Source organism: Typha latifolia, chromosome 6 (genome assembly GCF_019914945.1).
Source record: "Typha latifolia isolate L0001 chromosome 6, TyphaL0001v2, whole genome shotgun sequence".
Classification (NCBI taxonomy): domain Eukaryota; kingdom Viridiplantae; phylum Streptophyta; class Magnoliopsida; order Poales; family Typhaceae; genus Typha; species Typha latifolia.
In genome coordinates this window covers 4,021,981-4,037,126 of record NC_133091.1, presented here as the reverse complement: position 1 = coordinate 4,037,126, position 15,146 = coordinate 4,021,981, and the positions used below count along the sequence as shown (strand labels likewise).

The 15,146-nt window shown below is 37.6% G+C and overlaps 1 protein-coding gene across 5 annotated transcripts; it reads right to left on the bottom strand.

Annotated features, from left to right (window-relative positions):
* Positions 1–255: 255 nt before the first annotated feature.
* LOC140790630 (uncharacterized) lies at positions 256–13,470 on the bottom strand. Of its 5 annotated transcripts, none has more exons than XR_012109422.1 (11): positions 11,092–13,427; positions 10,888–10,990; positions 8,185–8,588; positions 6,374–7,750; positions 5,549–6,235; positions 5,386–5,469; positions 5,220–5,295; positions 4,767–5,083; positions 4,518–4,692; positions 1,429–2,837; positions 256–1,318 (listed from the first exon to the last, which is right to left on the bottom strand). XR_012109422.1 is itself a non-coding variant. In XM_073140785.1 (10 exons), exons 4-10 carry the CDS (start codon positions 7,700–7,702, stop codon positions 2,755–2,757), a joined length of 2,751 nt encoding a protein of 916 aa, XP_072996886.1. In that variant the 5' UTR covers positions 7,703–7,750; positions 8,185–8,588; positions 10,888–10,990; positions 11,092–13,427; the 3' UTR covers positions 256–2,754. The 5 variants fall into 5 exon arrangements, 1 of the variants encoding a protein (XP_072996886.1); XR_012109424.1 differs by having other exon boundaries at positions 6,374–7,747; XR_012109423.1 differs by lacking the exon at positions 10,888–10,990 and having other exon boundaries at positions 13,229–13,470.
* Positions 13,471–15,146: the final 1,676 nt, after the last annotated feature.

Below are 15,146 nucleotides of genomic sequence, written 5' to 3'. Positions count from 1 at the left end.
TTCATATAGGAAAATTCTAGGGAGGAAATTTTTTTTATCAATTTCATGACAAAATATCTAGAAATATGTAATCCTAGCCTAATATACTCAATAAATTGCGTTTCGAGATATGGCATATGTAGTGTTAAATGAGAAACCAGCACAAGGAAAAGCTTTCGATCTTACCTCTTTTCTCATGAAAAATTGAGGCTTTATTTTGATATCTGCCTAATTGAAGTAGATGTCCAGAAGCTGCATAGGAGCCCAACTTAATACTTAAAAATAAATGTCATGGGATCAATAAACCAAAAGCTGATTTTCGTATTACACTCTGTAAATGCAGTCTTCCTAAATACATGAAACCACACGGCTCCTCTGAGTTATATGTTATTGAGGATTAAAGCAAGAGGTGTCATTCAACACAGAGCTGAGGAGGAAAATTAAAGTGGAAGGAAAAGAACTTTGCTTGATTCCCTGGAAGGTGAAAGATTGAGTGGCACTATATACATGCAGCCCTTCTATTTTTCTGAGCTTTGCATGTCATGGTTTCCCAAAAACACACGCAGCTCCACCTTAGCTTTTCTCCTTTGGTTTCTACCTTTCTCTTCTGCTGTCGACTTTATCACTTATTTCTTTCACCTACAGCTTTTCCTCTCTTCAAATTACTCTCTCCCCTACCCCTCTCTTCCTCTCTTTACAAAATCCTTCCTCTCCAACTCCATTTCAAGCAGAGATCACATATAAAATCCATCTGGGTTTTCCCCAAGCTCTCACCCCAATGGCCAGAAAGGCTGCATCTCGCTGCCAGTTCATCTACCTCCTCTTCCTTCACATTGTTTGCTGCTCAGGTTAGTACCATCTTCCAAAATCAAGAAAGGACTCGTTGGTATCATTTACATAGTTTTTTTTAATCTTCCTCTCAGGAACCTTTGTAAGTTTCTCATATGATGCTAGTGAAGAGAGTCCTGCCTCTTGGTCACCAACAGAAGCACAATCACTTCTTCAGAAGATCAAAGTGCCACCATCCCAGTTCAGGGTCTTTGTCAGAAGCCCAGAAGCCTTCTTAGATTCACCATCCAGCACTGGTGTCCCTGTTGATCTTTGTCTGACACAATCTGAAGGTGAAAAACTAGTGAAATCAGAGGCTTTAACTGCCTCATGGCTTCAAACTCATGTCATAAGGGCTCTCCCCTATTTGAACATTAGTAATATCATAGTATGTAGCAATGGTCAAAGCCTTCCTTCACTCCATTTCACCTTGAAGTTACTCTACACTTCTCTCAGAACATTAGGTCTCAATAGGAACATTAAGGTCTCAGCAATGTTCTCCCTGTCCACCCTTCAGACCATGAGCAAGACAAGAAACAAGGATTTTAGGAGGGTCATAGAATTTATAAGGAAATCTGAATCTTTTGTAGTGGTAGATACATTTGTAAATGGAGAACTGACCTTGGTTAATGATTTCATCCATTCTGAAACCCAAAGGGCTCTCACTGCTTTGAGAGGTTTATCAAACTTAGACATTCCCCTGGTTCTCAATGTGAAGAGCTTTGCCTCCCCAAGTGCAGTAGAAATAGCTGAGCTCAGTGATAAAATGTCGATGTTTGTAAATAACCATGCTCTGCTAAGGAGAAGGATGTTGGGGATCTTAGTGGACACCTCCCATGTGAGACAACCTGAGAAGGGAATATTGAGTTCTTCTCGTAGAGAGATTCTTGGCCAAGACAACAACCCTATCTCTGCAACCAGGACAATAATCCATGACACCTTTAGTCCAATAACAAACCCAGGGACAACACCCATCACAGTCCCCTCAATGAATCCAGCTCTGGCAACAGTCACAGTACCTTCTACAAACCCTGTAACGGTTCTTCCTACTAATCCACCATCGAACCCTACACCAACACCAATCACAGTTCCTGCAACTAATCCAGTGCCAACCCCTGTGACCACTCCAGTCCCTGTGACAAATCCTATTACTGATCCTGCTACAGCACCTACTACAGCATTCCCGGTCACTTCGCCGGTAACAAACCCTGTGATAACCTCTCCATATCCACCACCTGCATCAATACCAAGCACAGTGCCAGGTTCACCGACAGTTTCAGGGCAGAATTGGTGTGTGGCCAATGCAGGTTCCCCGGATGCTGCACTGCAGAATGCACTCGATTATGCGTGTGGCATTGGGGGGGCAGATTGCTCAGCAATCCAACCAACAGGGAGCTGCTATAATCCAAACACCCTGCAGGCTCATGCCTCATATGCCTTCAATGTCTACTACCAAAGGAATCCAATGCCATCAAGTTGCGACTTTGGAGGAACAGCAATGATAGTCAACATTAATCCAAGTAAGCATATGGTAGCATTTTTATCATTCCATCTTTTCACCTGGCTGAAGCACAGCAATTGATCAAAATCTCTGATATATTTTGTAGGTTTAGGGACCTGCTTGTATCCATCATCCAGGTAAACACTTCACCATTATGGTAGTATATTTCCTGCAATGTCAGGTTCTTTAGTTGAACACACAAAAATCATGACCATTGTTGACTCTCGAATTGCAGCTCCAATTCTGGTTATCCTGCATCCACCAATCCCGGCCCTGGTTCTGCATCCACTAATTCTAGCTCTAGCTTTCCGGCCACTGGTGTTGGTTCTAGTTCTGGTCCACCAGCATCCAACACAAACATTTCAGGATCAAGTACCGTCTTCGGAACAAACAACACAACTGACACTATCAGCAATTCCTTTTCTATTTCTGCCGGTTGGACGACCTCAATTTTTCTGTTCACCATAGCCTACATCAGAAATAAAATCTAGCTGCTTTGTGATCAGATGGTGGGAATGCACAGGATTGCCTCCGAGACCAAGAGAGTAGATTTGCTGTGTTAGTTTCTGACAGCTAGAGTGATATACATCTCAACGAGTGTAGAGAAGAATAGAAATTTGACATGCATATGGACTCACTATATGATAGTTGCATAGTAGAAATCTACAAATGACTAGTTGAGTCTAGAAGTTTCAGAACTTTGTCTAATGATGTATTTATTGGAGATGTAATTTATCCTAGAGAAAACCTATAGAAAATTCTGGATAAATTGATCAAATAGGTTCACTTTCTGAGAACCAAGATCAACACATGCATAGGAACAGACATCTCAAACCGGAGATTCACAAATTATTGCCATCATTGCAGTGGTCACTTAGTTGTCTACTGTTGCCTAGTAGCCATCCAAGGCATTTATTTCTTTTCTCTGCCATCTGTTAATGAATAAACATACAATGGCCTGTTAATGAAAACCACTACATTGGAGGTTTAGTTGAGAAAGTGATATTAATAGATTATACTTCTTTATTCATTAGGGCTTCAAATAACTCGAGTTCATTAACAGCTCAAGCTTGTCACTAAAAGATCAGTTCAGTCTCAAATTCTCAATAGACTATAACTGCTCTAAGAGAAAAGAGATCACAGAAATGATTTGTTTTATTTTCCACCGTCTTATGTGTTTATTGCAACTTATACCATGCATCCATGCATTAAAAGTGTTCATTCGACCCCTGTATTTTCCGTCACATCACCAAAAAGACCCCACTCAGATTGTTTTGTCTTGGCAAATGTAAGTGTTCATCAAATTGTTTTCAGTGGTTTAATGAAAAATGAGAGGGTCAAATTAAAATAGTGAAGACATGGTCTAAACAGCAAAAAGAACAGTTCTTTCTGAAAAAACAGAAAAAAGAACATAAAGTGAAGCGCCAATCTACCACCCTTTGCACATGAGAATGTGCAAGTGTCATAAGAGGATACTTCAATATACATGAGCATCTCTATACAAAGTAACCAGATCCAACTGATGTTCAGCAGCATTCTACCTAATCTAAAACTATCTCTTCACAGATTTCCACCACCAAATATCTCTCCATCTTGCAACTCTGTAATATGCATGTTTTCATGGATGATTCAACCATTTAATTTTGACCCAGAAAAGATATATAAATACATATGATAGATATAACTCAAATATCTTAATATTTGTTATTGTATGTTCAATTCTTGCACCAACAAGTGATAGAAAAATCAAAGTAGAAACAACAAAACTGAAAGCAGAACGGTCACTATGACATTAATTACATAGAGGAAAATTTAGAAATGATGTCTCAACCATGAATAGACATGATACAGAGAAAACTAAATATCACAGTAAATGAAATAACCAAGATAGCCAATTGAATGGTAAAGCATTTTTGTAAGATGAGAAAAGAATTGTGATCCTGTTGCTAGCAATCAACCAATTCATACAAAGGACAGAATAACAACAAAGGCAACAGATGCTCCAACTATTCTGATCAAATATTTTACCTCAATCTGTAAATTTCAAGACAAGGTACAATAAGTTGACCAACTTAAAAACAAAGGGCAGAAAGATCTAGCAAGTAGATATTAATTAAAAAACTCTCAATCTTCAGGAATCACCAAAGATGGTTAAGTAGAAATTTTGACTAATCACTCAGATCGTCATCAATAAAATCAAGATCATTACCATCTTCTTCACTGGCAGCACTTGGAGGAGCAGAATGAGCATCCAAAGGCTCAACAGTTTCAGGTAATGCTATGATGTTCGTATGAGATTTTATTGATACTGCATCTAAATCTTCTGTCTCATTTACTTCACTTTCATAAGAATCTTCTAGTTCCATGTTGTTACAAAGGAGCTCCTATATTGACAGTAACTTGATCAACTGATGAGTAGGAAAAATGATATATCAAATGAGAGGTTAAAAAAGTGTACCTCATCCTCTGGGGAAGCTGGTTTTTCGGTCTCAACAATCCAGCTCTCCAATAAGTTCTCTAGCAATACACTGTCGAGAGACACAGAATCATTGTCCATTCTCTTCAGCTGCCGCTCCTGAAGACGTAAGTTGTAATGGGCATAGGTAAGATCCTTCAGTCTTTTCTGAGCCAGACAGTTCCGCCTTGTACTGTGAATATGATCAAAGGTACTCCAGTAATGCTCGCTGCCAAAACATATACATGTCTGGCTCAATATGTGAATGGCAATATGTTGCAGTTCAAGGCAATTGATCCCATGTTGTTGCCACCATCCAGCTATCAGCGTAAGTGATAAAAGAAAAAATTAAATGAAGTTTAGTATAATGTTCTACCATCTCTGACTGAGCATCTAATGAACAGTACAGCACATTGGTAACTTAGTGTGCAGCACAAATAAGTCAAATATAATCACCTGGATCCAACTCATTTCTTGTACTCAAGGCCAATTCAGTTCCAAAATCAGCTTTTGCAAAAACAAAATCTGAAATCTAAGATGAACAAGACGATAAAGTAAGTGCGAAAAAACAGAGGAAATATAGATTCATGGTGAAATTATAAAGGTCAACTTCAAAAGTGACCTGCGCAGCAGCAGAAACTCTCCTTCCGTTATTGGGTTCCAGCCGAGTTATACATTCATTCAGACCACGGATGACCTCTGGAAGCTACAAATTAGAGCAAGATTCAAAACCATAGGACAATGTCACTGTATCAAGATGTAAACATGCACTGCTTTAAGCATACCGCCATGAAATCTGGTCGATATCTGTAGCATGGATTCAAGAAGTATGCTGCAACATAGAGAGGATGGTTGAAAACAGTGTTCCAGTGGCTGTCTATTACAGTCCAGAAAGGGCCATACTTCCCCTCATCGTCACCATGAACAGATTTAATGGAAAGCTTAGCTCGGTACATATCATTATATAAAGATGGCAAAGACAAGCCCTTATTGTTATCCACTTTCTTAAGCATTTCAACTATAGGGTTTACAGATTTTTTGACATATTGCATTTTCTTCCAGAACGAGGAGTTAAGGATAATCCTTTCTACCTCTTTGCCAGCATCTGATTTGGACAATAGTGATGAAATCCATTTTCTTGATTGGAACATCTTTTTAAGAGCAACCCTATGATCCAGCAAGTTTTGCAATATAAGAAAATTAGTTGCAAACTTTGTTACAGATGGTCCGAGGAGTTCTTTCCCTTCGGTAAATTCATTTTTCATAAGGTTTAACAACCAGATGCGATTATAAATATATCTCGTGATTCTTTGACCTTTATCAATGCACTCCTTGACCCATTTTATCTTTGCAAAATTTTCCAGAATTTGATCAATGCAATAGGCAGCACAAGGTGTCCAGAATAAACTTCTTCTCTTCTCCTCTAGCATTTTCCCAGCTTCTTTATAACATGCAGAATTTTCTGTGATTACCTATGATGTACAGAAACACATCAGGAAAATATGAACATTCTAAGAAAAATGGATAGACATATCTTGATAAAAAATTGCTAATCCTGTGATAAATGTTCTACCAAAAAGCCAAGAAGTACAGTAAAGAAAATTCAGTACCTGCACTACATTTTCCACCCCCATGTCCTCTACAACTCTGTCCAACAAATTAAAAAGACGTGTAGCATCTGTTACAATATGAGATGCATCTAAAGAGTAAATGAAGTATATCCCCCTCGGGCAAGACACCAGGAAGTTAATTATTGTCTTTCCCTGGACATCTTTCCAGCTATCTGCCATAATACTACATCCAGTAATAGCCCAAGAAGCCTTAATTTCTCCAAAATACTGTCTTGTAGTTTGTACTACATTATGAAGAGACCGACCAGCAAGTAATCTACTTGAAGAACCATGTAATCCATGACCATATTGAGCAACTAAATCCAGCATATTGTGGAAGTAGGGAGAATCTGCAGTACTGAAAGGCAGAGAAGCATAACAAAAGAATTTGCAAATTGCAGAAATAACTTCTTTATGCCCCTTCTTGTCACCCTTTTGTTTTGATTGCTTGCATGACATTGGTGTGTTGCTTTTCTGTGTCTTTGCAAAGAGAGACTCCAAATGTATTTTCTTCTTTTCTTGAAGCTCCATGCTTGTACTAATGTTTGGTGACCTCCCTCTGGACCTTTTTCTTATGGCCTTGCTACAAGAAACATCTTGACCACCAATCAAATGATTTACCTTGTTTATTCTGTTTGTAAATTCCTCTTCCTTCTCATTTTCTGAATGCACATAGAGTTCTGAAAGTTCTCTTGTTTCTGGCCTTCGTCTTCTACCAGTTCGATGCCATCTCATATTTTCTTTCATCTTAATATATACTTCCTCAGGAGCCATCTTACAGTATGCAACTTCCCCAGGAATTCTAGCTAAATGTTGTTTAAATCGGTTTATACCACCACTAACTATTTTCTCGCAGTAATTGCACTTGACCTTCTTTTTCTTCTCATCTTGAGCAACTCCATGTTCCCATCCTGGGTCAACATATCCTAACGAGCGGAGAGGGGCTATATTTGTAACTAAAATTTGATCAGGTGCATCCTGCCGTGTCTTCCGTTTATAGCCAACAGACTCTTCCGCCTCTTCATCATCATTGTTGGATTGCAAATTCAGGGAACGATCTTCATCTTCTAACTGTCGTCTTCTGGTAGCTCTATATCCTTGTAGATTTTCTTTCATTTTAATATAGACCTCCTCAGGAGCCTTTTTACAATAGGTAACTTCACCAGATATTCTAGCTAAATGTTGCTTCAGTCTGTATATTCCTCCACTTACTATTTTACCACAGTAGTTGCACTTCACTTTTTTCTTTCTCTCATCTTGAGCAACACCATGTTCCCATCCAGGGTCACTGAACCCTATTGAGCGAAGGGAAGTCATCTCTTCAACCATTGATATAGAATTGCCAGAGTCAACTTTTTGCACCTCTTGATTTAGCTGCTGGAAAAGCAGAGTGCATTAAGATATTGTGAGAATTATGTTGCTTTCACCACAAAATTTCAAACACAAATATACTCCTTTGTTAATTTTTCAAAGAAGAAATATTTGGTAGTTTAACATGAGAGAAGAATTTTATAATATAGTATATTTTAGACTTCTATTTACCTAAATAATCTATATCTGAAGAGTCTACCTTGTGCTACTAAAATGGTGTTCTTACTTTCATGGATATATAACATTGCTGATGAAAGATTGAGTCGGCTGCAACAGAAAATACATGCTTGCATGCTTTTTCTTTCTAGCAGCTGTTCAAATAATGAAGAAAATGGAAAAAGTGGAACACAGACTACAGAGTTCCACTTCTTGATATGAGACATTATGTATCATCAATAATAAAACTCATCAAAATCAAAGGGGAAAGAGAGCCAAAGTACCTGCTTTACTCATGATAATCCTCTGTCGGATTCTGTCATAACCTCACATATATGAGAGGCAAAGATCATTTTCTCGTCGTCCATTAATGCTTTTAATTGCAATTTGATTTGATTTTGACAGTTTGACACCATATTACTTTAATCATCAACGCCGACTTACATTATTGCCAATAGGAATGGAATCAGGATTTGCTGATCTTTGCTATTTTTTACATAGAGATCTACAGATAGAGATGAAGATTAATCATGCAAGAAACTCGATCAAATGTCACTCCAAAGAGATTTGGTCTCGTAAGTGCTAAAATATACAAAAGATTCAAAATTTCTGGTTCTCTGTAATACGAAGCTTTAAACGCCAGACAAAAACTCTTTTCCCCAATGAAACCTCTGAGAAAAGCTGAAGCCTGTTTCAATTGACAACACAAGAGTCAAGGAGACAATCCATTATAAGCACATAAGAACATTATTAGAAACAAATACAAGAAAGTGATGAAATACAATTAAATGCTTAGCATTTTCCCAAATATAACAAGTTCTAGCATCCTAATGAGTACATTTGTTCTTTTAGTGCTGACCTACTTGTTCCTAGAAATAAAGAGAGAAGAATTAATATACTCTGAAACGTGTAGGTTATATCTAGTGAAATGCAAATTATCTTATTCAGAACATTATTGAAACGCTCACCACCAGACACACATGCTCCTCACGTGGATAGAACTCGCGCGGTATTCACATAATTTGTTGGTCAAACATTTCCATATAGTATCCAAAATAATAAGCCACAATTAACTAGAATTAATTAAGCAAAGAATCTAAATTTATCACAGGCGGCAATAAGTCTCCAAAATACAAGATAATAACATATGATAAAAGATAAATACTCACGCAGAGGCAACATGACTAAAAATAGAAAATTAAATAGCAATCTAGCTAATCCTCGTCTGCTTCTCCACGGCCTCGATTTCATCTATTAATTTAAAAAAGAATATTCTACCAAAAGAAGGTGAGAATAAAACCCAACAGGTATATGCCTCTACAATATAAGAACAACCTAATATAAGATGCAATAATATAAATCATGCTTAAATGACAACGTATTAAGCTCATAAACTTAATAACGAAGATTCGTCGATAAAAGAAGATTATAACTTATGACAACATACTTTTAGAGAGTCTCAAGTTCATAGCAATAAATAATTCACATACTCTCCTAGAGCTTCTATATCATAATAAATTATAATATCACAAGCTTTTCCAGAGCCTTAATCATCGAGGAGGGATAAACATCTAGCAGCTATGTCGCTCATACATGTCTAATAATGTTGCATATGACCGATTATTTGTAGCCTCAGACTAAGGACCCCGGTCGTTAGCCCATCCTCATACTTATAACCGCATCCCGTGCGAGAAATCATGAGCCCCCAGCTCAAAAAGATGCCCTAATCATGTGTCATCGGGTACCGCTAGAACTATAATCGCTACCTCACAATCATCATTTTCAAGATTAGCAAGTGTCTGACCTCCATACTGGGCAAAACTCACGTTTGCTCAAATCCAACGTACAGTTTACCTGATTCTCCCAGGACTAACGATCTCAGGCGCTTAGGCCCGAGCCAAGTCAATGGGAGGACCCTGTCGGGCTCCTTCCACCCCAAAACAAACTGTACGTGGGAGTTTCCCTTCATACGACTAAGACAAATATATATATATATACACACACTCTGCCTTTAACGCTGGCTAAGTGAATACAAGGGTACTACCGAAATGAGATCTAACTACTTAGTGATACGTGATCTAGTGCAATGTCTAATACACATGGCATGATCATCATAGCCAAAGTGCATACAATATGCAAAACACGTATACAGTCCTCATGAAATAATAATATATAAATGTTAATAAATAACACATAAACATGAATATGATAATATTACTACACAATCAAAATACTAGCATCCTCCCATCATATTTATACTATCTTTAGATTATAGAGGAATCACGTGCCTGGAATCGCTCCTAGTTATTACTTCCCTCTGCGTCATGAATATCCTCCCCGTACGAATGTGGATCTAATAATATGATGAATATAATCGTATCATAAGCAAAAGAATCTAATCATAAAATTATTTAATTAAATATAACATTGCACTTTCATCATGGCTTGGGTAGGTTGGTCTAGTCAAAATAACTATTAAGAATACTAAACCTAATAATTATTAACTACACAAATGAATTATCATTTTTTGATAATTAAATTTATATAACCTCAATTTAATAAAGTCAATCAAAACAAATAACTAAAAAAACTAAACCAATTATTTGGGCTAGCACATAGCCCAAAGAAAGGGAGGGGTTGCAGGCTGCCCATAGCCCACCCTTACCATGCTCTCGGGTTGGGCCCATGGCCTAACCCGAGCTTGCATGAGTCCAACTTCATAAGGAGTGGGGTTTGGCCTAGCCCAACCCCACCTCCATCTTCATCATCTTCGATGGGATCATGGAGGGAAAGCAAAAAACCAAAGACCTCCATTAATAGAGATGCTAATCCACCTAAATCTAGGTGAATGCAGTCTAAAAACCCCACAAAAATATAGAGGATGGCATCGAGAGCTATACTAGCCAAAAAGAAGCAAGAGCAGCAGCGACAATAGCTGGAGCAAAGTCACAAGGCCGACGGGAAAGTCTCACATGGCTTAGCCTCACCTAGAGGTTTAGTTGTCGGGTGGAAGATACCACTGGCAGCGCAACACTGGGAGAAGCTTCCCGGGTCAAAGCCAGGCCGGACAACAATCATCGGTCGATGAATCTGACCAGACAATCAACAATTAGAAAATTGCTGATTTAGCCTATTAAACTAGATAAAAATCAATTTTATCAAATTGAATGCAAAGAGATTAATATCACTACCTGGAGAAGTAGATGGGGAGCTTGAAGGGGTCCGGCAACTCACTGGGAGCGAATGCTTTCTTCAAACAGAGATAGGAAGAAGAGCAAAGAAGAAAAATAAAGAGGAAGGGCGGCTTCGAGAGAGAGGAGGAAGAGAGAAAGAAAGGGATTTATATAAAATTTAGAGATTAAGCAATGACTTGATCCAAAATCTCGTCGGAGATTTTGGATAAAATTGGAATAGAAGCGTGCTGGTAGGGGATGAAGGTGGTACTGTAGTGCACGTGCCGAGCACATGTGCCCAATTTTTTTTTTTTTAGGGTGTTAAAGTTACACTGCTAATGAACAACTATTAGGTTATATCTCATCCTAAAAGTAATGACATCAACTCATTCTAGACACCATCTGGCATTAAAAGAAATTTATGCAAGTGAAGTCCTAGTTAACGAGCCAATGAAATCTTACAATCACTACACAAATGAATTGGAATTTATTTCCTATATCTGAACTATGATGCTTTCTTACATGTTCAATTACAAGTATCATGTGCAAGAACTTATCACCCAGCACATATTTTATAATAAGGGCTAAAAAAGACAGGTTCATGAAATTTAGGCTGATCTCATTCATCACATTTACACTTCTTTAAGTTCAAAGTAGAAGTCTGAAAAAAAAATTATGAATGCTTGGAAATTGAAATCTACAAAGCAGTTCAATATCCTTTCTGTTTCAAGTGCCACAATGGAAGGAAATTTTATGCTAAGAACAAAGCTATTGACCAGAAAATAATGATAAACAAACTACTATATATAAGTGAATCAGTTGTGAACTATTTTAGATTGGACAAGGTGGTAGGGCAACTAAATTTCAGATAATACTGGTTGTCATTAGATGTAGGACATTCAACTTGAACATGCATTCTCACCGTACTTCAACTACAGTTACAGATGAAAGTAATGTTTCTTTTGTTAAAATCGTTTTTAGTCATTGGTGTCATGTTTATTATGGTTTAACAAAGGTTGCACCCAAGAGTAAGTCCCCTTGGACATATTCTAATTCCACGCATCTAAAGTTGATGTGGCCCACATATAAAGGCTAATGCCAAATAAAATTCTCCTGGAACTAGTTCGTGTGCTATTATACCATCCATATATGCAAACATAGTTGTATGAATTGTGGATTCTCATTAAGACCAATTCACATTATATATGCGCAAATAACCTGTTAAATGGTCGCCTTATCTTCATGCTTCCACTGTCTATACATCTAATGCAAAGTGAAAGTCCGAAACAAGTCATTAGTTCCTGGTATGGTTCCCTTAAGCTAGTGCATAGAGTCTGTATAACACTTATTTAAATGCAGATAAACTGAAGGCAAGTGGAGAACATTCAACATACTTTTTAGTACCACACTGTATCTTCATGCTTCCACTGTTTATACATCGAATGCAAAGTGAAAGTCACAAGCAAGTGATTAGTTTCAAGTATAGTACCCTTTAAGCTAGTGCATAGAGTGTGTATAACGCTAGTTCAAACGCAGATAACAACCTAACTGAAGGCAAATGCAGAACATTCCACATACTTTTTAGTACTACACCATAACTTCAATTACAGTGCCAAAATTTTCAGTCATTTGAAGCAAAAAATATTGATCCAACCAACTGTACTTTCACTATGCTAAATCAAGATATTCAGATGCACCAAATTTGACATTGTCAAACTCTTCATTGCAAGATCCCTAATCTCTGCTTAACTGACCAAAAATGGCATAATGAAGCCACTTATGAAACCCAATTGCCAGAAGAAACTGTCTTAAAACCCTAAGTGGTGCCAGGACCAAACATTGTATCCACCACCAGATCATAAAGGTATAAGTAGCTCAAACAAAAGCTCCCTTTTCTAGTTTTCTTTTTCAAACTTCCCAAGAACCTAAAATATTTCAGAGATTTGTCATCTCCCTAATCTCTACTTCCAACAAAAACGAGCCAAACACTGAACCCAAATGACACACCCTTAAAGGAAACCTAGCAAAAATAGGATAGAAACAACAAATCGAAATTGCGCCCGATCCGCATAAATTTAAAGGAATCGGAGAAATGGGTGTCCAAAGAATCGCTCAAACTCCCGTCAGAGAACATAAAGGTGAGATCCTGGATTACCTGAGATGAGATTTCTCCAAATAAGCTAGAAGAGATTACGCCTGGGCAACTTTCTTCTCTCCTCTTCTCCCCTCTCTCCCCCCTATCTTTCTTCTTGTTCTTACGCGTTGACTCAGAACGGCATATAGGGCCGAGTCAGGGTGGGAGTAGCGAACTCGGATTCATGCCAAACTCGCTCCCGAGTTTGAATCGCTCCGAGTTCGTCAACGAGTTTGGAACTTCTTCTAGTCTGCGGCGTAGTCAAAATGGCTTAAATTGGTATGAATTTATATATTAAGATGGTAAACCAAAATACTGTTACCTTTATCGAAAGTAATCCTACTTAAGAATGTGTCGAACTATACTCTTGTCTCTTGATGTATAGGATTTCCCATGATATAGGGGTAAAATTGTAATAAATAAATAAATAGTGGACCTTATTTAAGATTAAAAAAAAAAGTATTACATGAGAAAATAGTAGGTATAAGTTATATTGTTCTAATCTATGTACATATGAAATTTTACACATGAATTGCGTTGGCCTTAAGCATTTTCTTAAGCATTTTCTTAAGCATTTTAGGCATAGTATATCGATAATCTTCTAAATCGACTATTTAACTATTTCTCTAGAAGGAGGAGGCAAGTATTTCTAAATTCTATTGAAGAGTCAATTGGGCTAAGGTCTATCTTCTGAAAAGGCCTAGGGGACTGTGCATGCATAACCTAAAAAGATTTAACACTAACCTTATATCTACAAGTGGTGGAACTTATTAGGTCTTAGGTGCTTCTCACCCTAGACGGAGCTCATCATCTATCGCTACTATATCTGTGCACATGATCGCCCGCTTTGATCTAGATTTTCAAAAAATATAGGCTTATGGCTCTTAATAATTCTTCATTTAACACCAATGGTAGATAGGAATCGAACTGTCACGCCTAATTTCATCGAAAGGCATGCTTGCAAGATATTTAGCTCTTTGAGCCAGCTTCATCCTAGCCCAATTTAATAATGAGAGACATAGGTCAAACATTTGCCTGCCAGCTCCTCTCGAAAGCTAAACTTGACTAGCCCACTTGTAGTTCAGCCCATAAGGCTCACTCGCGACCCAGCCTATCAAGCTCGCTTGTAGCCCGGCCGATCAATCTCTTCCATAAGTCTACCATTTGCCCAAACTAATTAAAAATATGTTGAAATATACCTTTATGAAATGTAATCTTACTTTTTGAACTCCCTACTTTTTTTAGGGCTCTATGAGGGCAGTTTGGGCAATGTAGCTATAGAAGACATTTATTCTTTACAAAGTGAAAGCATTCCTTTAATTGATGATCCTTAATAGAATTCATCTGGGTGATCTCCTTTTCTAAAAAAATCTTTCCAACCTTTTCCTATGCTCTCTCTATTGAGAAGCGGAGTGCATGAATCACCTACTACTTCATCGTGGCTTTATTACGACGTTCTAAAAGTTTTTCCTCCCAACATGAGGCCTATCTTCTCTATTGCTCTTTTGGACGCAAATTTCAATTTATAGCCGGTCAACACTAACCGCTAACCAACTTTTTTAGGATGTTTTAGTAGTTTTTGAAACAATCAAAATGGACGAATTTTTCTTAGGACTATATTTTTTTGAAGGAACCACTTTTTTTTTAAAAAAAAAAAGGAGCCCTTCTAAATCGAGGTAGAACAAATTAAACCTCGAATCTTTACTCACATCTCATTGCATTAGATTTCTCCTCAAATATATGATCATAAATAACAATATCTTATTCATCTCAAAATAAAAGTAAAGGTATGTAATTGCTTAAGCTATAGAGCTATTATATCAATCTAATGGCACAATTAAGGTCACCCAATTTTTTCACTATAACTCTAACAAGAGGGAAGCAAAATGGTACAAATAAATATTTAAGAGGCTACTATAATTTTGAGCATACTCATGAC